The 24,785-nt window shown below is 40.4% G+C and overlaps 1 protein-coding gene across 4 annotated transcripts in view; it reads right to left on the bottom strand.

Annotated features, from left to right (window-relative positions):
- ZNF346 (zinc finger protein 346) overlaps positions 1–24,785 on the bottom strand; it is a 46,649-nt gene that overhangs the window by 11,697 nt on the left and 10,167 nt on the right. The window contains exons 5-7 of one of the 4 annotated variants that reach the window (XM_069077608.1): positions 15,296–15,514; positions 6,230–6,323; positions 4,779–4,911 (exon numbers count right to left, since the gene is read on the bottom strand). In XM_069077608.1, coding sequence (XP_068933709.1) covers positions 4,806–4,911; positions 6,230–6,323; positions 15,296–15,514 — 419 coding nt within the window. In that variant the 3' untranslated portion in view covers positions 4,779–4,805. Of the gene's footprint in view, positions 1–106; positions 4,912–6,229; positions 6,324–9,332; positions 10,693–15,295; positions 15,515–24,785 lie in introns of those variants that run through there. The other 3 variants (XM_069077609.1, XM_069077611.1, XM_069077610.1) reach the window with 3 other exon arrangements.

The following is a 24,785-nucleotide window of genomic DNA, read 5'->3' as shown; positions in this document are numbered from 1 at the left end:
CTATCATGAAAATTTACAAAGTATATGCCTAGACTCAGGAACCACAGACACAATGGCATACTGCTGATAACCAGAAGTTTTGGCACAGAACACACACCCCTGGCAATCAGAGGAATCATTCTTTATTGGGAGGTCTCTCTCCCAAGGGGCACAGAGTAGACACATTCACACACAAAAGGCATTTCTTCACAAAGAAAGGGAGGTTGGGGTTTTAGAGGGAAGCATGAAAGGCTTTGTAAATATATGAGGCTTCCTCTGTTCCTCAGTATGAAGAAGGAGAAATCTTAAAGAGTATTAAGAAAGGGAGCCCTATTCTCTTCAAACTACCTTCCTGTGGGACATCCTGGTACCCTTGCTATGTGAGAAAAGAAACACCTTCTCTACTGCAGGGTCTGCCCCTTGCTATCCATAGGGCAGCTGCCTGCTACAAGCTGTCTTCAGAACAAGAGGGTTAGAGGGTTTGGTCAGGCAGGAGAATCATTTATGCAGTACTGACTCAAGGACAAAGAAGAAAGGAAGAAGAAAATGAAGATGTGAGAACAATAAGGGACTCTAGGAAGACAAAGGAAAGGAAACTGGGTGTGTCTATAGTACTATAGAGATGAGAAAGAAAACTTTGTATTCCAAGACCCTCACAGGCCACAGGAATTCTCCAGAGGAGTTGGCCACAACTAGCAAGAAAAACAAAGGCCCAAGAAACTTGTGTTTCTGGGCAAGTCTGAAGATCATGAAAAATTTGGTAGTGATTTGCACAGACTACATGACATTTGTCTTTCTGCCATGGCCAAGTGACAATTATCTATGTATAAAGTGTGAGCTGGTCTCCTTTTTAGAAGACAAAGTAAAGTGCCTTGAGGAACATCTCTTCAATCCCTGTTATCAGGAAGAATGCAGTCTTCCCTAAAAAACTGAAAGAGCTTTCAAGTAAAGAAAAAGGATCTGTTAAGACAGAAAAGACTTGTCTGTGGCAGGAGGATGGAAGATGGTAACAAAAGAGAAAGAAAGGGAAGGACCACTGAGCACCTGGAGTTAAATAGGAGATATGACATTCTTCCTAAAGAGGAAGAAATGGGACCCTCTGAGGAGGAAGCAGCTGGAGTTAAATAGGAGATATGACATTCTTCCTAAAGAGGAAGAAATGGGACCCTCTGAGGAGGAAGCAGCTATTTGTCCTCAAAGGAATGGGGATATAGACCCATAGATACTGTTTGTTAGGTCAGAAAACTGTAAGTCAAAGGAAAAAGAAATAAATATTCAGAAAATGCTATAAATACCCAGGCAAAGAGAGGAAACAGTTAGCTTTTACAAACAGACCACAAGCCTGGAACTGTAGAATGAAGACACAGTAATCATCATATAAACTCCAGCTGGAGTTCATGCTCTGTGAAAAGCAGAACAGCAGCTAATAATTTCTTAGCTTGCACTAATGATAACTTCATCCATAAAAGGAAGATGGGAAATTGCTATTTTGGATCAGACTTTTACCAGAAAGGAACTGGCTCCTAAAGAAGAGATAAGGGGAATCAAGGGGGGAGTGATCATCACTTCATCTTAAATTTTGAAGGAGAGGAAAACTAAGTATAGTCTGACATGCATGCAAGGTTATTGGAGAAAAGATTTTGAAAGATTCAGAGAAAGAATAGGCAGGATCCTATGGACCAAAATTTGACAGAACTCATACCAAGAAGAAAAGGAAGTTTTTAAGAATGAAATCCTGGAGACATAAAAATAATTTCAAAGAGGAGAACGAGAAAGGTGTAAGCAAATGGAACTTGAGCAACTTAGATTTTTAAAAAGATGTGTATAGAAGATGGAAGCAAAGGCAGGTAATGGAAGAGGAATACAAAGCATGGCATGGGCCTGTAAGAACAGTGTCAGGAACTTCCACGCTCAGAATGAGGTAAGACTGGTAGGAAAAGCTAAAAAATGACCCCCAAAATTATTTTTGGAGAGCTATATTGAGGAAAAAGATGCTCAGAGTGGGCCAATCACAACTGTACAACCCTTACTTTGTTTCTGCTTTGTCTGCCAAGGACAATAATCTTTGGATTGGAAAGGACTAAACAAAATATTAAGATCCAAGATTAGCAAGGAAAGAGTAAGATAGTACCTACCTGCCCTTCAAGTCACCAGGCCCAGATAAACTACATCTCAAAGAACTGGTAGATTCAATTGCTGAATCGTTGTGAATCTTTGAAAGATCAGGATGAATGGGAAAAATGCAACAGGACTGGAAAAAGGCAGGGAAGATTATCAAGTTGGCAAACTGTAGGCCAATAAGCATAACTTTAATTTGTGTCACAATTCTGGAACAAAATATTAAAGAAGTGGTTAAGGAATGTACAGAAAAGGAAGCAGTAATCACAAAAAGCCAGGATGACTTCATGAAGAACAGGTCATGCCTGATTAACCTCACTTTTTTTTTTTTTTTTATAGATTTACTAGGTTGATAGATCAAAGGAATACTATAGATTTAGTTTACCAAGATTTTAGCAAAGCATTTAATAAATCTCTCATGCTATTCTTGTGGAAAAAGAGAGCTAGATGACAATGGATTTGGTATTGGATGAATGGCCCGACTGAAAGAGTGGTCATTAATGGTTCTATGTCATTATTTGAAGGAAGTCCCAGAGAAGTTATTGGTTTTATACCATTCAATACTTTTATCAATGACTCGATAAAGGTGAAAGACGGCATGTTTATCAAATTTGTAGACAAAACAAAATTTGGAGGGACAGCTAAAAGACTGGATTATAACCAGGATTCAAAAAGATCTCACAAATCTGAAACACTGGGATCACTTGAGTAAAATGAATTTTTACAGGGATAAATGTAAAGTCTTATACTTTGGTTAAAAAATAAATCAAATTAGGGGAAAAAAGTTAAGATAGGGAAGGTAAAACTAGATAGTTCATCTGAAAAAGATATGTAGTTTGAGTGGACTTTAAACTCAATATGAGTCAACATTGTGATAAGATAGCCAAAAAAGCAATCTTAGGCTACACTGAGAGGCATAGTGTTGGAGACATTAGGGAAGTAAAAGTTTAGCTTTCATCTGCCATGGTCAGATTATACCTGGAACACTGACTGGTTCTAGGAGTCACAGTTGTGAAGGATACGGATAAACTGAAGAAGTCAGAAGAGGGGTACCAGAAAGACCTCAAGATGATGTCATATGACACTCGTGAAGAAATTGGGTATGCTTCTGCTTGGAGAAGACAAAACCTGGGTGACAAAGTGCCTATCTCCAATATATGAAGGCTGTGATGTGGAAAGAGTCCTGCTAGGCTGGGGAGCAGGGCAGAACTAGGAACAACAGGTGGAAGCTGCAATTTCAGCTTGACATAAGGAAAATCTTCCCACAATCAAAAGTAGAATGTCTAAAAGTAGAATGGACTTCCCAGGTGGCAGTGGGTTCTTCTCCATCAGAGATCTTCAAGCAAAGGCTGGCTGGCCACTTCTTAGGACAGCAAACTTTTGTTCAGTATGGGTTGGACCAGAAGGTCTCTAAGCCTCCTTCTGATTCAGGTTCTGTGATTAAGTAGCCCCTCTGTTTTTGGAGAGGGAAGGGTGGTCATAGGGACCCTTTGCTTACTTATTTACATGGTATGGTCTAGGTCAGCTTCTTTACTCTCCTTCCTGTGTCTTCTCTAATCATTTGAAAACAACTCTCTTAACTCTATTTAGTCCCCTAAGACCTAGAGGCCTCCTCTTCTGGAAAGAACCCTTCCTATTCTTTTTCCTCAGATTCCTCACTGCATTTTTATCAGGGACTACATAACCAAGGGAAGGAGAAAGTCTGAAGGGTCAGGTGAATAAAGATTTAATGTGGTCTGTGTCTGTAAAGCAGATAGGTAGCAGACCTTGGGCAAGCAGAGCTGCTTACCAAGTGACCTCCTTCAACTTTCACCCTCAGAGTAACCTTCCAGTGATGACATGTGACTGGGAACAGCAACAGCTGGTAGAGGAAAGAAGCTGGTGCTCCCTAGGACCATTTTGATACTGTGAAAAGTAGATACGAGGCTTCTAACAAAAAGTCAGAAAACATTTCAATAGATTCATCAGATTTAAAAGGGAACCCCTCCTGCACAACTGGAAATAACTTGGTCTAAGGTGCCTTTCTTTTAAGGGATAAATCAGTGGAATTGGCCAATATCTTGAAGTTGTCCCTTAGGAACAACACGTTTTTTGTTCCCTACCCCTGCCATGGTTTGGTACTCACATTCTGTGGTTTCCCTAGTAGGTATCTAGAACACTAGGAAAAACACAAGGACTTGTCTCTACAAATACAGGGTGATAAATCCTATGCAAGTTTTCCCATCAGAGAAGACCAAGTAAGACATACCTAGACACAAAAGTTCAAATGGGAGTTGGGAATACAATTTTGCTAACATCCAGCTCTGTTATTACTCCTGATCTAAGATAAACTTGTTAAGGTGCTGTTCTTGAAACCCAAGAGCTCTGCACTGTTTGTAGAGGGCAAGGACATAGCTTAGAGGCAGAGGAGTGGCAAGAAGTGACATATAAAGGAGGGACACCAACTGTATGTTTGAGAAACACACAGAACAAGATGTCAATTAACAGATTATGCCGAAGGAGCTTCCTAATGGAGCACACAAGATGGAGCAAAGCTTGCTACATCAGATCCTTTCCAAATTAAGTCATTTCTGCTTTTGTCCTGTGCAGTCACTATCAGAGGGAGGCACAGGCCAGTCTCTGACCAGATAACAGAACCACTGAGAGTTGGCACTAGCTGCTTGTTCTCGGCTGGTACTAACTTGAAGAGAACAGTCCTGCCACTGGCTCTAAGAGTCTTGGCTAAAGTAACTGTAGTCTCCTGAGGACACTGTTTCTTCTCGAACATACTGCTGCTTTGGAAAGCGTCCTAGGATCGGCACAGCTCCCGGTGTACTGTGGGGGAAGTGGGGAGAGGGAGGAAAAAGAAGGGGAAAGGAGACAGGTATGTCAGAATCTCTGCAAAAACCTGGACTCCCAACCTCCCTAAACTGGTTAGTATCAGAACTGTTTCCCTGAATGTGGTCAGGTCAGGACACTATGGGGTGTAGTGTGCAAAGATGCTGGATTTTTGGGTCACAAAGCTAGGGTTTGAATCCTCACTGTGTTACTTATTATCAGTGTGACTCATCTCTGGACTTTAATTTCTTCATCTACAAAATAAGAGGTTGAACTGAGTGATCTCTAAGGATCTTTTCTGTTCTCAGTCCTGTGATCCTGCTCACAAGTTTGATTACTAGCAAGTTATATGGTAGTATATTTGAGGTGTTGCTAACAATACTGAGCAGAATGTCACAAACCAATTAAGCTGTTTTGGGAGAACTTAACCCCTGCAACCAACTAGGCATAAAAATAAGTGAGCAAAATCAAAGAGGAAGACCTACTACATCCTCTCTGAAACATGTTCATCAAAAGTGAAGAAGTTTACCTCCTGACAGAGAGTGGTAGGAAAGAGAAAAAATGGGATTTTTTTTGTTAATTAAAAAAAATTAATTTGCAAATGATTCGGAGGATCAGCATTTCAAGCTAGTTACAGGGACTGAAGGAGAAGATCAAGGCACAGAGATTACCCTTAGCCAGGCAGTCCTTTCTGGCACTTAAAATAGAGAAGAACAATGGCCTGCCACAAGGCTGCTCACTGCCTTATAATATATAGTTAAAACTAGTAGGATCATCACACTCTGGAAACCCTCTGGAGAAATGGGAACAGTCTTTTCTTCCATGTACAATTAACCAATTTCCTTCTGGTCTTAAAGATTTAAACATGGGTTTAAAAATGTAAGGAACTTAGATATGACTTAGTTTTGCAGATGAGAAAATGAGGGCTCTGAGAAATTACTTGAACAATATCACACAGGTAATAAATAGCAGAACCAGGATTTGAATCTAGGTCCTTGAAATTCAGGGCTCTTTCCAAGGTACTTATCATCTTCAGCTATGGGCAAATCCTTAAGTAATTCTCCTCCAAGATGCTGACCCACATGGGATGGACCCACCCTTCCCACTCTGGGAGACATCTGGATAAATTCTTTCCAAACTGTCATGGGGCGTTCCCAGATGCTGCCATAATTCTATGCCACAATTCTTGAAAGAAGGAGCCAAATGTCTGTTTAGGAGAAATGGTGGAAATGGGCACTGGTGGAACATGCCATTCCATGGCTCCTCCCAGTATTCTACCAACCCATGCTCATATTGAAAAGCAAAGTTCACTTACTGGTTTCTGTGCTTGAAGCCACTGATGTGAGCCTGGTACTGCTCTATGGAATTCAGCATGATTTTGCATGTGTTGCAGGGGTAGCCCCACCCAGCTGAAACAGACAGCAATGTTAAAGCATATTGTGATTCCATAATTTAGGGTCTGTAGCTTAAATGGGCAAGATAGTTCATAAATGGGTAAGGATCCATGAAATACTTTTGAGTAATGAGCACAACAGATGATATCCATGTGTAATGGAGATGCAAATTTAAAGATCTTCCCTTCCCCTAGGCTAAAGTGCACCTGGAGCCTGGGGTGGGAGGCTAGTTTTTCAGTAGATACTTTTTGATTGGCCAGTGGGTCCAAAAGGTTGTTACAATCTCTGATCCAGGAGAAGGCTATATAAGCCCTGATGTGTAGCTTTGTTTTGGGGCTCACTTTGAGAAGTGTTCTGTGATTTGGTCAGATGAGACTCTGGGAAGCCGTTGTTGAGAGCCCCCCACCACTGGCTTTGAAAAACCCAGATGTTGATTTGGTATGGATATAATGGTTGGACAGTTTGGAAAACTATCTACTTGATCTGTTTCTCTGTCTTGATAATTCTGTCTGTATACTCTGAAGTTCAGGGTGCTGACCTTTTCCCCCTGAACTAGGTGAATGATACATATTTGACTGATTAAAATAAGCTTGTTAACCCATTTTGAGTTGCTTTCCTTTATCAAAGCAGATCCAAGAACCTGTGTTGGCAGACACCCTGAGGACGCTTGGGGTGCTTGCCGCTACAAAATGGCATCACGAACAGGATCTGCAGAGTAAAAGGAAAGTACGGGGACTGGGATAATTGTTTGTTTCCCAGTTGTGGTAGCTGTGATTCTGTGGAGCCATGGAGCAGGAGAGAAGAACGGCCTGCATGCTGACTTCATTGAGCTGAGAGCAGGAATGGTGAGCTGCCTGCATTGGGACCTGGGCAGAAGCCAGGAGCGGCTGCCGCCTGTGGGAGAAGGAACCCAGGAGTTCGGAATTCATCCACAGGAAAAGATAAGAACTGAGCAGCAAAGCAGGGGCACTGACTGTGTTTCCTTGCTGCATCCCACAGTTTGGGACCCAGGGGGAGGATGGATTTGTGACTATGTTGGGTGGGATGAAGTGCCTTGGACCCCTAGGACCCCACCTTGTTGGTTTTGTTGCCCAGCCCCTTCTCTGTACTTGGAAGCAGGGGCTGGAGCTGTGTGAGGGGAAGGACACCCCCCTCCAATTTGGACTCTTGTTTTGAATTGAGGTGGTAATGCAATGTACTTTGTGTTTGTTTAAGGCCCTGTGGCCACTTTGTTAACTTTAGTTCTGTATCTTGAAAATGTGACCTAAGAGATGTTTGACTATGCTAAGGGCATGAAAGATCTTGGGGCCGAATGTAATGGAAATGCAAATTTAAAGATCTTCCCTGCCCCTAAGCTAAAGTGCACCTGGAGCCTGGGGTGGGAGTCTTGTTTTTCAGTAGATACTTTTTGATTAGCCAGTGGGTCCAAAAGGTTGTTACATTCTCTGAGCCAGGGGAAGGCTATATAAGCCCTGATGTGTAGCTTTGTTTTGGGGCTCACTTTGAGAAGTGTTCTGTGATTTGATCGGATGAGACTATGGGAAGCTGTTGTTGAGAGCCCCCCCACCACCGGCTTTGAATCCAGATGTTGATTTGGTATGGATGTAATGGTTGGACAGTTTGGAAAACTGTCTACTTGATCTGTTTCTCTGTCTTGACAATATTGTCTGTATACTCTGAAGTTCGGGGTGCTGACCTTTTTCCCCTGAACTAAGTGAATGATACATATTTGACTGATTAAAATAAGCTTGTTAACCCATTTTGAGTTGCTTTCCTTTATCAAAGCAGATCCAAGAACCTGTGTTGGCAGACACCCCGAGGAAGCTTGGGGTGCTTGCTGCTACACCATGGTTCCTTATAATTTTTAAATCCTCCTTTCTACCTCACTCTTTTTTTCAGTGAGTGTGCTGAGTGTCTGAGGCCGGATTTGAACTCAGGTCTTCCTGACTCCAGGGCTGGTGCTCTATTCACTGTGCCACCTAGCTGCCCTCTCTACCTCACTCTTATCCCCAAACACTTCAGCTCTGACTGAATAAGTAGAACAGGACCAAGCCAGACACTAACTTTGTGATAGTTTTAACATCAGGGGTGTTAAAGACTTTAGAGAACATTTATTCCAATCTGACAGATGGGGCAACTAAACATCAGAATTAAAGTGATCTAACCAATGTTACACAGCTTAGGATCTTAAGCAGGATTCAAACCCAGGTCTCTTTCTACTCAAAGGAAAATTTTCCTTTAAGAGTCAGCTTTAGGTTCTCACGATGTACTATTCTAAGGGTTCTAGCTGGTAGTGCCTTTCAATCAAATTAATCTATAAAAGATGCTATTTTTCTTGGGCTCATAATAGTAATTAACAAAGATTATTATTTCGACAACCCAATCTATCTACCCTTGGGCTTGGAGAGAGCCTGCCTCATAGCCAGGCTCACTCCAAACCACTCCAAAGAGTGGTCTTTCTTGGCATGGTGTAACAGAAAGACATCTGGCTTAAGAAGTCAGAGACCTAAGGGGTTTAGTCCAGGATTTGCCAATGACTTACAGTATAACCATAAACTAATCCCTTTTATTGGTCCCAGTTAAACGAGGGGGTTGCATTAGATGACAGCCAAAAGGTCCTTTCCAGCTCTAACATTCTATAGTGTAAAGTTCATTCTAGCTCTGACACTGAATGTTCAGATTCCCCAGGACTCTTCTGGCTCTACTGTCCTATACTTTAAGGTCTGTTCTAATGAAGGTTCTTTTGAGTTCTTACATTTTATGTTGTAATGTGTCTTCCTATTTTGACAGTGTGTTCTAAGGTCCTTTAGACACTGCATGGTTTTATGAATTGTTCTGCACCCAATCCTCATTATTTCACAATGCTTTGTACAACATTGCCATCTCAAAGAGTTATGTGGCAGTGGCAGGTACTTAAAATTTTTAAGGCATTTATTGAAAGAAAATTTAGGGTTATGAGACCCTAATTGTGAGACCCCATCTTAAGTCTAGATACCTAGAAAATTAATGCCTCCCACTAAAATGTTTTGCTTAAGTTTAAAAAAAAAAATTTATTTGCTATTAGTTTATAACATTCAGTTCCACAAATTTCTGAGTTCCAAATTTTTCCCCCTTCCCCATGATGGTAATGCAATTCAATAAAGGTTATACATATACCTTCACATTAAACATTAGTCAAGTTGTAAAGGAGAATTATAATGGAATGAATGAGGAAGAAGAAACAAAATAAAATAAAATAAAATAAAACGAAAAATAGAGAGAGCAAGTAGTTTGCTTCAATCCGTATTCAGACTCTGTAATTCTTTCTCTGGATGTGGATAGGTTTTTCCATCATTAGTCCTTTGGAGTAGTCTTATAACCTTGCTTTGCTGAGGGGAGCCCAGTCTTATCAATTGCCTAAGTTTTATAACTCCTTTGAGACAAAGTATACTATACATCTACCAAGAAGTAAACTGCTACCCTCAGACACCAAATTCTCTTAGTACAAGGCCAGTATAGACACATCATTTTCCAGAATGATCAGGTATCATCAACAACATAACTTGGGACTATCAGCGTCTCCAGAAGATTATGGGAGGGAAGGAGGGAATATTTCATCCCTCCTATAGAAGTTGGTTTTATTTTGTACATTAGCTGCGTATGTGCTACGTGAGACAGTAAAAAAATAAGAAGCCAGTTTTCTTTGAGAGCCTGGACTTAGAAGTATCTGTATTTGATATCTGTATACTTAGAAGTATCTGACCATCCAGTGCTTTGGGAGCCAAGCTTCTGTCAAGAGTCCCTCCCAATAAAAGCAGCTGGCAAACGCTGCCACAATCAAGGCCATTATTGATACAGACTGCCCAGCCTTCAGACACAACAATAGAAAAGTGGAAGCCTCTCCAAAGACCAAATACAGGTCTATGAGACCTTGGACAAGAAAATCTAACCTTTCCAATCATGTATTTGACTAGCATTAAAACAGATATAATCCTAGCTACCCCTAGGGATTCAATTCCTATTAAGTCTAGATAGTCTTTGAAGTATTGAACATGCTACAGTGGAAAAAGCCCTGGTTCCAAATCCTGGTTCACTTATTATGTGTGTGACCCTAGGTCTTAGACTGCTCCAGGTCTCAGTGGATTGAAATAGATAGCCTTTAAGGTCCATCTACCCTACATCTATGATTCTACTTTGTGTGTTAAGGACAGAGAAGATTCCAAATCCAAATAGTCCCTTTTTTCACTTATTTGGAAGGAGTGGCCATAAGAGACTGACTGGTCAGGGACTAGGAAGTGGTGGGATGACTTGGAAGGAAAGCTCTTGGATCCTCAGGATGCACTATGGCACTATTGTGAGTGAACACAGTTGAGAAGCCCATCTCCTCTTCATCCACAAACTCCAACTGTCAACAGACAAAAGATACACTTGCTTCTTAGAGCAAACAAGTTTCAGAGGGGAAAGGCAGTGTCATATAGTATCAAGAATAGTGAATTAGGAGTTCTAAGACCAAAGATCAAGTCTTGGTTCTAGCACTCACTGGCTTGGGCTCATTTTTCCTCTCTCAGATCCTGTTTCCTCACTTTTGAAATGGTCCCTGCTCTGCCTCCCTCACAGGCCTGCTGTATGGATCAAATACATGAAAAATGATTTGCAAATGAAAGAGTGCTATATAAATGTATAGTACTGGGAGAGGCTAGGTGGCTTAGTGAATAGAGCACTGGCCCTGCAGTCAGGAGGACATGAGTTCAAATCTGGCCTCAGACACTTAACACTTACTAGCCATGTGACCTTGGGGAAGTCACTTAACCCCAATTGCCCTGCTTTCCCCCCTCCAAAAAAAAAAGCCAAAAAAATTGTATAATATTACTTACTATTATTTATGTGGGGGACTTTCATGATGATCTCAAAAGAACCAAATTTTGAGTAACCCAAAGGGCATAGTAAATGTCAAGTAAGGAGATTCCTAAGGTCACCTACAATGACTTACATAAGAGAAATGGTGCAAAAGATACCACCAACGACATATGACTGAAAAAGGAGGTGGGTGTTCATATGCTAAAAGGGAGGAATATAAGAGATGGATCCCACAGTGGTAACTAAACAATATTAAAAGAACCAGAGGAAAGCCCTACATTATGTTAGATAGATATTTTCTAGAGATTTATGGAAATAAATTTTAAAAAGGATAAGAAGACATAGATGAGTTGAGATCTGCACTGTCCGAGGTGACAATGAGATTAAAGAGCTATCTAGGTACCTAAATATAAAGCAATTCAAATGGTATTAGTAGAAAAGACAAAGAAAATTGCTGAAGATTTCCTGAAAGCATTTGATAGACCCTTGATCTCATATGACTTTGCTGAAGACCACAAAAGTTGGGGGAAAAAAAGCCAAGATGAAAGAGTGCTGGCATCTACAGGGAGTAGACAGACATATAGTAAATGGCCAGTGACCTTATGAGGAATATCTATAAGTTAACATCAACACACAATTGTACAGTAAAAATGGGACAGGTGGTCCCTGGACATTTCTCCCATCCTTTTTTTGCAAGGCAAGATTTTAGGAGCCTGAAGGGTTAGTTGAAGACTTGTTGGAATTCTGAAAATAGGCATGCCTCCTTTAGGAAAAAGGCTCTCCTTTAGCTATAAGATGATATCTGTTCAGTGGTCTAGTATTAAATAAGAACACAAATGACTGGAGAACGTACATTTATTATTCAACCAAAATTGCTGGTAAAACTGGAAAGCAATTTAGGAAAAAGTGGGTTTAGACAAGCATCTAACAAATACTACAGCATATATTAAAAATTCCAAATGAATAAGCCATCTAAATATAAAAAGCCATAAACAAATTAGAAGAGAATGGAAGGTTATACCTATCACAAATGTGGAAAAAGGAAAAATTATTAACTAGTCATGACATAGATGGAATTATACAAGAAAAAATAAGATTATTTCTATCATATAAAAATAAAAGCACAAATAAAAGTAATGGGACTAGAACAAAAAGAAAACATATAAACTTGGAAAAATATTTGCATTGAACATGTGGAGAGGCATGGTATAGTAGACAGAGTGTTGGATTTGGAGTAAGAAGAGCTGAGTTCAAATCCTATCTGTGTGACCTTAGGACTTAACCTCTCTTAGCCTCAGTTTTCTCATTTACAAACTGAGGGGTGCTGGACTAAATGGTCCTTAAGTTCCTTCCGGATCTAAGTCTACAATTCTATTATTTAATAAAAGCTATCCAACTAAAATCTACAGGGAATTGATGCACATCTGAAAGATCAAGAGCCATTCCCTGATAATTAAAAGATAGGAACAAGTTGTTTTTTGTTAGGAGAAACAAACTGTTGATCAACATGTAAAAATGTTTGAAATCACTAATAATGATAGGAAAACAAAGTAAAACAACTCTGAGGTATCATCTTACACACAAACTGACAAAGATGGAAAAATAAAAATTCCAAGCTGACAGGGCTTTTGGAAGAAAGGAGAACTAATTCATTACTGACAAAGTTGTGAGTTGGTCTATTTTGGGTAATAATAAGGAACTAAGAAAAGATACAAAATTTTTCATACTGTTAACCTATTAGGAATTTGCTGACAGGAAGAAAAGACCTTTCTAAATAAAAATTCCATGCATCACTATCTGTAAATGGCAAAAATTTACAAATATGTGGCCAGTAAATCAAGAATGGCTAGATAGACTGGCAACAAATGAATATTATGAAGTATGACTATACCATCAGAACAATAAATATGAAGAATTTCAAGAAATATGCAAAGACTTATATGATAGAGAAAAAAGGGTTCAAAAACACATTGACTACAACTATACAAAAGAAAGTAACATTAAATGGAAACAAAATTCAAGTTAAGTACAATGGAATACATTTGTGCTACCTTGTTAAGTTATAGATATAGCTTTCTTTTCAAGAAATAGTGCTACAAAAGTTTTGGAGTAGCTTCCAAAAGTGTAAGCTGAAGGGCAGCTAGGTGGTGCAGTGAATAGAGCACCCGCCCTGGAGTCAGGAGGACCTGAGTTCAAATACAGCCTCAGACATTTAACACAAAACTAGCCATGTGACCTTGGGCAAATCACTTACCCCAACTGCCCTGCCCGCCCCCCCCAAAAGCAAAAACAAAAAGTTTAAAAGTGTAAGCTGAAATGCACCATCAGTCATAGTCACTGAGGCTGTTTTGCTTAATAGATCTCAGGGAGTATATTTAGTTTTTGGATAGTTTGTATCTACTTGCCTGATGTATTAAATCAAAGTTTATTAATGAGGAAGTGAAAATGTTAGATTTGTAAACACTTATTTTGTAGGAGAAAAAAGCTAATTTGCTTATGCTAGCAATTCTGTGTTCAGGAAGATGGGGTCCTGAAGGGGGAGGACCAAAAATAAAGTATGAAGCCTAAAGCTTTTTCATGTTCTCTCTGTCTCACACTTTGTTTTGTGATTAGAACTTGAGTATGGAACCTTGTTTTGGCATCAGTTCACTCAGCAGCTGGGCAGTGGAAAGACTACCGGAATGGGAGTTAGAAAGGGTCAGATTGAATTCTTGGTCTTCTTCCTGGGCCTCAATTTCCTTCTCTCTAAAATGAAAACTAATTGTTCTCTCCCAAATCTAAATCCTATCAGCTGACTGTTTCCCAAGTGTCTCAGGGCAACTCCTCTTCCACTAGAAAGAGAAGGGTGGGGAGAAAAGGCTTCCTGGGTGGTAATGTACTCATGCAGAATGCAAATGAAGATTTACCAAAATCTTCAATAGTCTCATGGGTCTCTCATCTGCCTATGATTCTCACTACTACTAACAGGGAGGGTGGGGATGAAGGGATCTGATCTTGATCAGATAAAGTAAGAACTGGATTAGATGTATTTTACTTCCTTTCTGAAATATCTAGACTACAGTATCAGGACCACAGCAAAGGAAGGAGATGGAAGAAGTCCTCAAAACAGTAGTATCACCAGTGAGTAACCAAGTACTGGGGAGGAACTGGAAGGAGGGTTTGCTTTTGAGAGAACTGGGGAAGAATATTGGGTCATCTTGAGCATAAACAATGACAAAAATGTAAGGCTAACAATACAACTACCAGATCTCACCCAATCCACCTGGTAGGAAGTCTTCCTTGACCTCTTGCACCATTGATTTTGGAAAAGTTCAGGTTCTGTTATGTTCTAAATGGCCACAAAAGAGCTGTGATACAGAATGTTTTAAGTCAGAAGAGGCAACTCTCAGCACCTCTGCTACATAAACATCTTTCTGCCCTCAACCTGAGTTATTTAGGTCTGAGAAAGCAGCCTGTGAACAGGTTCAGTTCCTTCATCTAGGTTACCTCAGCTGGTGGACGGAGTGGTTTAAGTAGCCTGTCTAGGGAAGCATTAGCGTCTGGGCACCCCTGAGTCGAGTTCCAAGGAGGAACAATAAGCGTAGGGAAGTCAGAGAGGAGGTACAAATACCACCTTGGGACAGTGTAGTTGGTGAGGGTGAATGCCAAGTGAAGTGGGTTGCTGAAGCTGATCCTCAAGGCTTCTAGCTAGGTTTTGGAAAACAAACACTGTATTTTATTGAAACAGAAACATAACCCTTGGAATTTCTCAACATCACTTGCTGAAGATGTCATATAAGGACCTCTACTTGGGCCTGGCATGAACATCCTCTGGTCACTAAGGTTTGAGCCTGCAGGATTCTCCTCTTGTTATGCTCCAGCTTGTTAATATCCTTCTTAAAGGAAACTGGCTCCCAGAAAAAATCAGAACAGGACCCTAGGATTTACAGCTGGAAAGAACCTTAGCAATCAACTGTTCTAAGACTGCTCATTTTACAGCTGAGGAAATTGAAGCCAAGATAGGTGAAGTAACTTGTCCAATAACCCACAGGGAGTAGTAACAGAGCTTGAATTTAAACCTAAGTCCAATGACTACAAATCAAGCGTGTTTCCATTGGTCTACAATACTTCCCCCTTTGCCTGGCCTGGATTCCAAGATAAGATGTTCTCACCTTCTGAAACTGTAATCGGGGAGTCCTTGCTCTTGCCATAATGAGCCATCAGCTTTACTTTGGTCTCTTGTTTTCTGTGCTTCTTGCCAATATAGTGCTGCTTGGCCATGGAAGGATTGTTGAAAGTGGCATGGCAGAGGTTGCAGAACTTGTCTGGATCGGATGTGTCACCACTGTCTTCACTGAGACCAGGGGTTGTAGCATTTGAGTGCAGTTTAACTATACACAAGAACAAAAAGAAAGACAATGAAAAGTCTCAGGGGTGAGTAGGTTTTACATTAACGTAGACAAAAGGAAAAGGTGGAACAACTAATTTGGGAATGTATTTGCAAAAAGTGTTTCCTCTTTCTGTAGCAGAAGAATGAAAGGGATGATGGGACTTACCAAAGGTATAGGAAGCAATAATGACTAAGTCCCTCATTTTGGATTAGAATTTAACAAGTTAGACATAAACCGAGCTTGGTTCTCTAATATTCTGAAAAAAAAAAAAAAGCTTTGATTTCACATCTTTGCTTATCCTTATCCAAACTCTATCCCCTAATCGTGGTTATCTATGGAGGCTCAGTCCTGGGGTCTCTTGTTCTATTCCTTATTTGGTGATCTCACCGGTTCCTATTGATTAAATTATCTCTACACAGATGACAGATCTAATCTTAGATCTAAGATCTAAATCCTTAGATCTAAGGTTTAACCCTAGTCATCTCTTAAACTCCAGAATTGTATCATTAGTTGTTTCAAAATAGATGTCCTACAGGCACCTCAAAAACCAACAGGTCTAAAACAGAACTCATTAACTTTCATATGAAATACAACCTCTTCCAAACCTCTCTTTTTCTGTAGAGGGTATCACCAGCCTCTTAAGTCACCAAGGTTCACAACTCTTGAGTCATCCTTGATCCTTAATTCCCCCTGTCCCCATGCTTTGATTAATCTATTTTTGTTAAAAAGCATTTCTCTCCCCTCAAGTCCCATAAAATTGGATAGAGAAACCTTTTAAAATATAAGCAAATCCTCAAAAAATCCCAGTTACAGTATCTGGAGGCCAATTTATAGGTAAATGGGATCAACATTTATTTGTAGTTTAGAAAGGAAGGAAAAATAGGGTGGCTAGGTGGTGCAGCTAGTAGAGTGCTGGCCCTGGAGTCAGGAGGACCTGAGCTCGGATCCAGCCTCAGACACTTAACACACACACACACACACACACACACACACAAACTAGCCGTGTGACCTTGGGCAAGTTACTTAACCCCAATTGCCCTCTAAAAAAAAAAAGGAAGGAAGGAAATCATCATTTATAGGGTACCTACTAAGTGCCAGGCTTTCTAAAATAACAAATACTATGTCATTTGACTCTCAGGAACCCTTCATGGTTTGAACGCAGGTCTTCCTGACTCCAGGCCCAGTACTCTACCCACTATGACCCTAGCTGCCTCAAAGCACATTACCTCCATTATCTCATTTGATCCTCATAATACTCTAAAACTGGTACTACATGTATCATTAGCTCCATTCAATAAATGGGAAAATGAGGTTTAGGGGGGCAAATTATTTTGCTGAAGATCATATAGATATTAAATAGCAGAGTAAGGATCTGAACCCAGGTCTCATGCATCCAAAGCAAAGTAAATCAATAATCATGATAGTTGACATATGGTACTTTATAATTTATAAAATGCTTCTGATATAGCTTTTCATTAGAGTCTGAAAACAACCCTATGAGTTGAGAAGTGCAGTTAATCATTTCCAGTTTTTAGATGAGGAAAATAAGGATCAGAGAAGTAAAATGATTTGCCCAAAGTAAAAAAACAACTGAGGAATAAGAAGTAAACTCAGAACATGACTCTAAATTGAATGCTCTTTCTACTAGATGACAACTGCTTCCTTTTGTTAAAGGTTGTCCAGAAATGGGATCCAAGCATTATCTTGTCTTTTATTATGTCCCTCAAAGAGTTGGGAGTAGAATCAAAGGCTATGGTGCTTACCTGAATCATGAGACATATTTTTTGAGTCCAGGATCAATGTACTCAGCTGATTAGAACACAGTATTAGTAATAAAATATGCATAGGTTTTCTCCCTTTGTGGGGCCAATTCCTTTCACTTAATTAATCACAGACTGCCCGTTTTGTCATCAGCCACATTGTAAATCAGAGCCACAGATGAGCAGCAATATCATGTGTAAAAAGTACAGCCCACACCCTCAAAGATTCTCCAGTCAAATCCATGCTATTTTTCTTTCCAAAATAACATTTTTCTATTTTTTTAAACAAATGGAAAGTGCTTGCTTTATGTAATGTCTAATTTAGAAAGACCACATGCAGGATGGTTAAAGAATTCTAGATTTTACATTGCCTCTGGTACCTCATCATGACATGGAGGGAATGCCAGGGTCTTGAACCATATACCAGCAGTATATCAGCTCTGGAAAGTCCTACCAAGCTGCAAAGGCTCTGAGTATGGATCTGTTGCCAGAACTGTATTTCTGTTGTCTGAGAACAAGTTTAGCTAAGTTTGTGGAAGTTCTCACGTTTGGGATGGATTTTAAGTGAAGATTTTTTTTGGCTACAGAAAATCTCAAAAACGATCTACTAAATTGTAGAGGGCTGTGACCTGCATTAGTAGAAGACCCACAGTGAACGGAAGTGCTGAAAAATGCATTAACTCTTTTGGTTGTCATATCATTCTATTAATTCATCTTGAGTTGAAAGTCCATTAGAATTCCTGGGGTTTTTTCAAATTTAAATATTTGTAGCTTCCCCATCCTTTATTTTTTTGCTTTTTGGAGGGGAAGAAAGTAGGGCAATTGGGGTTAAGTGACTTGCCCAAGATCACACAGCTAGTTTTGTGTTAAGTGTCTGAGGCTGGATTTGAACTGAAGTCCTCCTTACTCCAGGGCCAGTGCTCTATTCACTGTGCCACCACCTAGCCACCCCCCCATCCTTTATTTGTCCAACACTTTTTCTTTAACCCAAGTTAAAACTCTATCTCTCCCACCTTTACATCATCTGAAAATTTATTAAGTACATTACCCATGTCTTCATCAGAACAGTGAAGGGACTCAACACCATGTAATGAGGATTGTATAAAAGAAATGGGGATGTTTAGCCTAGAATAGGGATTGTGGGAAGATGAGATCATTTCCTTCAAATATGTGAAAAGCTTTCTTGTGGAAGAAGGCTTAGACTTGCTCTACTCCACAGGGTAGAAAAAGAATCAATGGAGGGAAGTTATTTTACTATTGTTGAATTGCTCCAGTCATGCCCAACTCTTCGTGACCCCATTTGGGGTTTTCTTGGCAAAGATACTGAAGTGGTTTGCCATTTCCTTCTCCAGTCAATTTTATAGATAAGGAAGCTGAGGCAAACAGGGTGAAGCAGCTTATCCACGGTCACATAGTTAGGAAGTGTCTGAGGCTGGATTTGAATTCATGAATCTTCCTGATTCCAGGCCCAGCAGTCTATCCACTGTGCCACCTGGCTATCCCTGGGAAGTTATTAAGAAGCAGATATCACTCCATATAAAGGAAAAATTTAATTAAAAGCTTCAAAAAATGGAATGAGTTGCTTCTGTAAGTAATGAGCTCCCATTCAGTAAAGGTAGACCACTTCTCATATAGATTTATAGATAGGATTTATACTTCAAATAGGGCCTGGATTAGATAACCACTAAGGTCCTTTCCAGCTCTGGAAGTCTAATCCTAAGATTCTATGATCCTAAGCTTCCTACACCATGATTTGGAATCAGCCAAATTATTCAGGAAATAATGAATATCATGAACACAGCTATGTTGCTTAGTCCAAAACAAAACAGAGGTTTCAAATTACTATCAAAAATTAAACTAATCGCCAACCAATCACTCCTTTTCATAGGCTCAAAGAAAGTACTTGATACAGGAAGCCTGGTATTAAAGGGTAAATGAAACTCAGGGATGAATCCCCATTGTGAGAAGTTAAAGGAGTCTATTTTCAAAATACGTGAACTGGAAATTAATTCCTAATAGCTGACAACACAGCTTGCTAGACAATGAAAGCAATACTGAAGTTCTCTGCTTTCACAGGCAATCCCCCTGTCTCAGTAAGAAAAGGCTGCATTTGCAGATAAAAGCAAGTAGGGTATGACCTACACACTCCAAAAAGATGAAGATTTTGCTTTCAAGTCTGAACACAGAGTGACTGGGGAAGATCAAAGTTGTTAAGAGAAGACAGAAGTAGAAGAGGAAGGAGGGAATTTCTCAATATACTCTTAATATACCCACAGAACTTCTGCACTTTCAACAACTCATTCTAATTTCAGACAAAGGATTGGGGGGCATGAGGATCCTGCAGAGAAAAATTCATCTGGCCCTAGAAGAGGTTAGGTGGCCAAGTCCCTTAAAAACATTTGATTTGATGTTAGGAGACTTGGACTCAAGCTTTGGCATGACCATGGGTAAATTACTTTTCCTCTACTTTTTTATCTAAAAAATGGGAATAATAATAACCACTGTATTACTTACCTCACACCAGGTTATTGTGAAGATTAAATAAGATATAATATGTAAAGTGTTATAAGCATGTCCAGTCATCCTCAGGTCCAATCAGCTGCCAAATCCTTTCAATGATATCTCTACATTTCTTGAATCTGTCACCTTTTCTCTAATCACACTGTTATCACTCTAGTTCAGATCTACATCATGTTGCAAGTGGATTACTTGAATACCTTTACTAAACAATATCCTATTTGCTTCCAGTCTCTTCTTTTTCTGATCAATACTTCAAAGCTGTTGAAATAATATTGCTAAGGCACAGGTCTGACGTAAGGGTTATGGGATTTAAAGATCTCTCATGCCCCATGGACGTGCTGACATAGCAGAGCAAGAGAAAGTGAAAAGCCGAGCTAACAGTCCTGCGGTTGGCAGTTGGCGGCGGTTGCCTTTTTTTTTTTTGAGTTAGGACTCCTGCTGAACACTGCCAGGGGCCGGAGCTGCTGGGAGCGCTCTTCCAGGACACTGGGTGGTTGCTGTGAGTGGGGAGAGGAGGACCTTTGCCTGAGGTAGCCTGTTCTGTTTTAAAGGCTTGAAAATGTGGGTGCTTTCTACTTTATCTACCTGTGCCAATGTCATAACTACTCTGATGGCTTTCACTTTCTGGTTTTGGGACTCAGTCTTTTGGTATCTTAATAAATTGTCTAGTTTATTTCCCCAAATGGCAAACCTGATGTATTTTGTGATGGATAATTATATCAGCATATTTGTAATCTCTATAGGCATTGTGAATATGGCATTGCTGATACATTTGGCGACCAGGATGGGATCACAAAATGTCAGGCCTCTATTTGGAAGCAGTGGGGCTTTAGAGGGAGAAATGGCTCTTCCCGGATGGGAGGATTTGCCTTATTCCTCTCTAGCCAGAGAATGGGCTAAAAGCACAGGGCCCTGTGAAAACTGGGAACCAAGGCTAAAAGAGGGAGAACCTGGAGATTTGGAAAGATGTTTGAAAGCAATACCCATAGAACCAGGCAAAGAACTGGCAGGAGTGTGCAGGAGAGGCTGGGTGCTGCTAACAAGTTATCGCCTTATGGGTAAAAGTAGGGATAAGCTGCTGAAGGAAAGAGCTAGGATGGCTAGGGAGTCAGCTGGTTTGCCTGAGGATTCTTCTGTGTCACAGCACTCAGAAGAGCAAACTGGAGGGACTCATGTGGTCCAGGAGCAAGCTACTGTTCATGTAGCTAAAAGGAAGCAAGAAACTAGCAGAAGGAATGTGCATGCAGCTTTTGTACAGGCTGGGCAGAGTTGCCCTGACAGCTTCCAGGAGAATGTGTGTGAGGAGAATGGAACAAGATTAGATGAGGAGTCTCCTAATGTAGAAGCTCTCCCCATACGAAGAAGAAGGCAGGAGAACCACCGAGGCAAAACAGAGTCCAGGGAGATAATTGAGGATTTCACTCAACAGGAGATCACTGATATATTGAGTAGATTTACCCAAAGAATGGGGGAGTCTTTAGTGTCTTGGATAGTAAGAATCACTGATGAAGGCGCAGGAGGAATAACACTGGACAATGAGGACTGTTTAAAATTCATAAGTATCAGTCAGAATCCTTTTGTACACCAGGCTTTTAGGGATCACCATATGCAAGGAGGAAATAACAAAACGAATCTTCTAGCTTTAGCTGCAGAAGGTTGCAAAAAGCAATATCCAACTGAATCTATGTGGCCTAGGGGAGACAGACCCTGGTACTCACTTAGAGACTGTATGAGAAAACTAAAGGAGGAGGTAATGAAAACTGCTATCCTGATTGGAGATGCAAATGCATATTATGATACCCCCCTAGGAGTTCCTCATAGAAATATCATAGTGAAGACGGCTCCTCCTGCATATAAGCACCTAATTCTGACTCTTTTAATTAGAGAAATAGGGCACCCTCTTTCAGAGGTGCTGGATAAGATTTCACAATTAAGCGATTTAGGGGAATGGGAAAAAGACAAATTGCCTCGAGAGAGAAGAGTAAACAGCCAGAGGATTCAGAGACAAAATAGACCCACAAGAAGGGAACTGTTTACTGCTCTATTAAGAGCTGGGGTGGACTTTAGAAGAATAGATGGTATTCCAACTGAAGAGCTGCATAAGCTGTACCAAGAAAAGGTACTTAGCATTAGAATGAACAGGGAAGCAGGAACCACCCCCGCAGGTATTTCTGAATCTGAATCTTTGTATCCAAGTTTGCCCCACCTTCAGGGGGAATAGGAGATAGGCCAAGCCCCAGCCCAGATAAAAGAAATATGCAGAAGAGATTGCAGACCCCATGTTGGTTTAACAATATATTGGAAGAATGGATCAACTACTGTGACTAGGGCACTGATTGATACTGGGGCTGAGGCCACACTTATCTATGGAAACCCTGATAAGTTTAAACATGGAACCCCTATTACCATCACAGGTCTAGGAGACACTGAAATATCAGCCAGACAGGTTAAAATAACAATGAAAATTGGGCAGTTACCTAAGAAGGAATATACTGTGGTTGTTGTACCCATTCCTGAATACATCATTGGAATAGATGTATTGAGAGGCATGACTCTGAATTTACCTGAAGGAAGATACCAATTTGCTGTGAGGAAGATAGGAATTAATACAGTTTTAGTAGGAAAACTAAAAATGGACCCAATCACTTTACCTGAACCTTCTGAAGTAATTACTTTAAAACAGTATCGTGTGCCAGGTGGGCAAGATGAAATTGCCACTACTATAAAGGAATATGTTGAAGCAGGAGTGTTAGTCCCTACAACCACAAGATGGAATAATCCTGTCTGGCCAGTAAGAAAATCAGATGGGACGTGGAGAATGACTGTGGATCATAGACAGTTGAATAAGGTGACTCCTTCTTTGTATGCTGCTGTTCCAGATACCATCACTTTAATAGAAAGGATCCAGAAATATGATGGGACTTGGTATGCAGTTACTGACTTGGCAAATGCCTTCTTCACCATCCCAATAGACTCTAAACAATGGGACCACTTCGCTTTCACTTGGCAGGGTAGACAATATACTTTTACTCGCTTGCCACAAGGGTACATACATAGCCCCACTATTTGTCACAGGATTGTGGCTGAACAGTTGGATGAATTAAAGCTACCTGGTGTACAGCTTACCCACTACATTGATGATATCATGATACAGGGAAAAGATGCGAAAGTAGTGGAAAGGAGTTTGACCCTTCTAATTGAGCATATGAAAAGTAAAGGGTGGGAAATTAACCCTGCAAAGGTTCAAGGACCAGCTCAGAATGTGAAGTTTTTGGGTATACAATGGAACAAGGGGCTAAGGGAGATTCTTCCTCGAGCCCGACAAAAGATTCAGGATTTTCCTACCCCTACCAATAAGAAGGAGGCCCAAAAGTTCATAGGATTGTTTGGATACTGGAGGCACCACATTCCACATTTGGGACAGATTTTAAAACCTTTATATAGAGTCACACGGAAGAAATATGAATTCGATTGGGGACTTGACCAGAAAATAAAGCTTTTGAAGAAGCCAAGGCTGCCATACAATTGGCCCTAGATTTGTGGCCCATGCAAAATGGTCCAGTGGAATTGCAAGTGACTGTACAAGATGATTATGCAAACTGGAGCTTATGGCAAAAACAACAAAGCCGAAATGTACCTTTGGGATTTTGGTGTAGGAAACTCCCTTCATCTGGAGTCCAGTACACACCTTTTGAAAAGCAGTTGTTAGCTGCATATTGGGCTTTGGTGGAGACTGAACAACTGACTGTGGGCCATGAAGTGATATTAAGACCTGGAATCCCAATTATGACCTGGGTAATGAGTACCCCAGCTTCTCACAGAATTGGACATGCCCAAGAGGCTAGTATAATTAAATGGAAGTGGTATATTCAAAATAGAGCGAAAACAGGCAAAAGCAGAGTCTCTGCTCTGCATGAATCTATAGCAAACATAGAAATTGAGAGGAATGACACACCCCCTGAGCCAAAGCAACAGTTGGTACAGTCCACTGTAAAATGGAATGAGGGATATGATGTATTAACTGAGGAACAAAAGAGACATGCATGGTTTACTGATGGGACAGCAAAATATTTGGGGCAAAAAAGACATTGGAAAGCAGTGGCCTATAACCCATGTACTAGAAGGACTTTGGAAAGTACTGGGATAGGTGCAAGTAGCCAATATGCTGAACTTATGGCAGTATATCAAGCCATCAAAATAGAACAAGGAGGACAGTGTCATATATTTACTGATTCATGGGCGGTAGCTAATGGGTTAGCTACATGGATGCCCATGTGGAAAAATGAAAATTGGGAAATTCATAGTAAACAAGTCTGGGGCAAAGAATTATGGGAAGATATCTGGAACATGTCTTTGGTCACTGACTTGTCAGTTTTTCATGTAGATGCTCACGTGGCCCCCACCACACCAGAACGTGAGTACAATGCTCATGCTGATCGACTGGCAAAGATTGCTACTGAACATATTGTCCCTACTTTGACAACAACTGATGATCCGGTATTAGCAAAATGGGTCCACCAAACAGCAGGCCATTTGGGGGTCCAGGCCACACACCAGTGGGCACAAGATCGAGGTATTAGTATCTCTCACTCACTGTTAAAACAGATAGCAGAAGAATGTCATATATGTCAATTGGAAAAGGAGCGAACTGTTCCTCGGGTAGTAACTGGAGAGATAGCAAGAGGAAAAGTCCCAGCCCAAATCTGGCAAATAGATTATATTGGTCCACTACCACTGGATAAAGGATGCAGATTTATATGTACTTGTGTTGATACCTATTCAGGTGTACTAGTAGCTTGTCCTTATAAGAATGCAACCCAGAAAAACACTTGTAAAACCCTAGATCTCATAAGTCTATATTATGGAACCCCAATGCAGATTCAAAGTGACAATGGGTCACATTTCAAAGGCAATGAAATGAAGAAGTATTGTATACTAAACAATATAGAATGGATATATCATATTCCATATTATCCAGAAGCATCTGGGTT

Source organism: Petaurus breviceps, unplaced genomic scaffold (genome assembly GCF_028583685.1).
Source record: "Petaurus breviceps papuanus isolate PSGF00001 unplaced genomic scaffold, PetGlider_PUasm1.0 90994, whole genome shotgun sequence".
In the NCBI taxonomy this organism is placed as follows: Eukaryota; Metazoa; Chordata; class Mammalia; order Diprotodontia; family Petauridae; genus Petaurus; species Petaurus breviceps.
The sequence above is the reverse complement of the archived record's forward strand: the minus strand, read 5'-3'. Positions and strand labels throughout refer to the sequence as shown.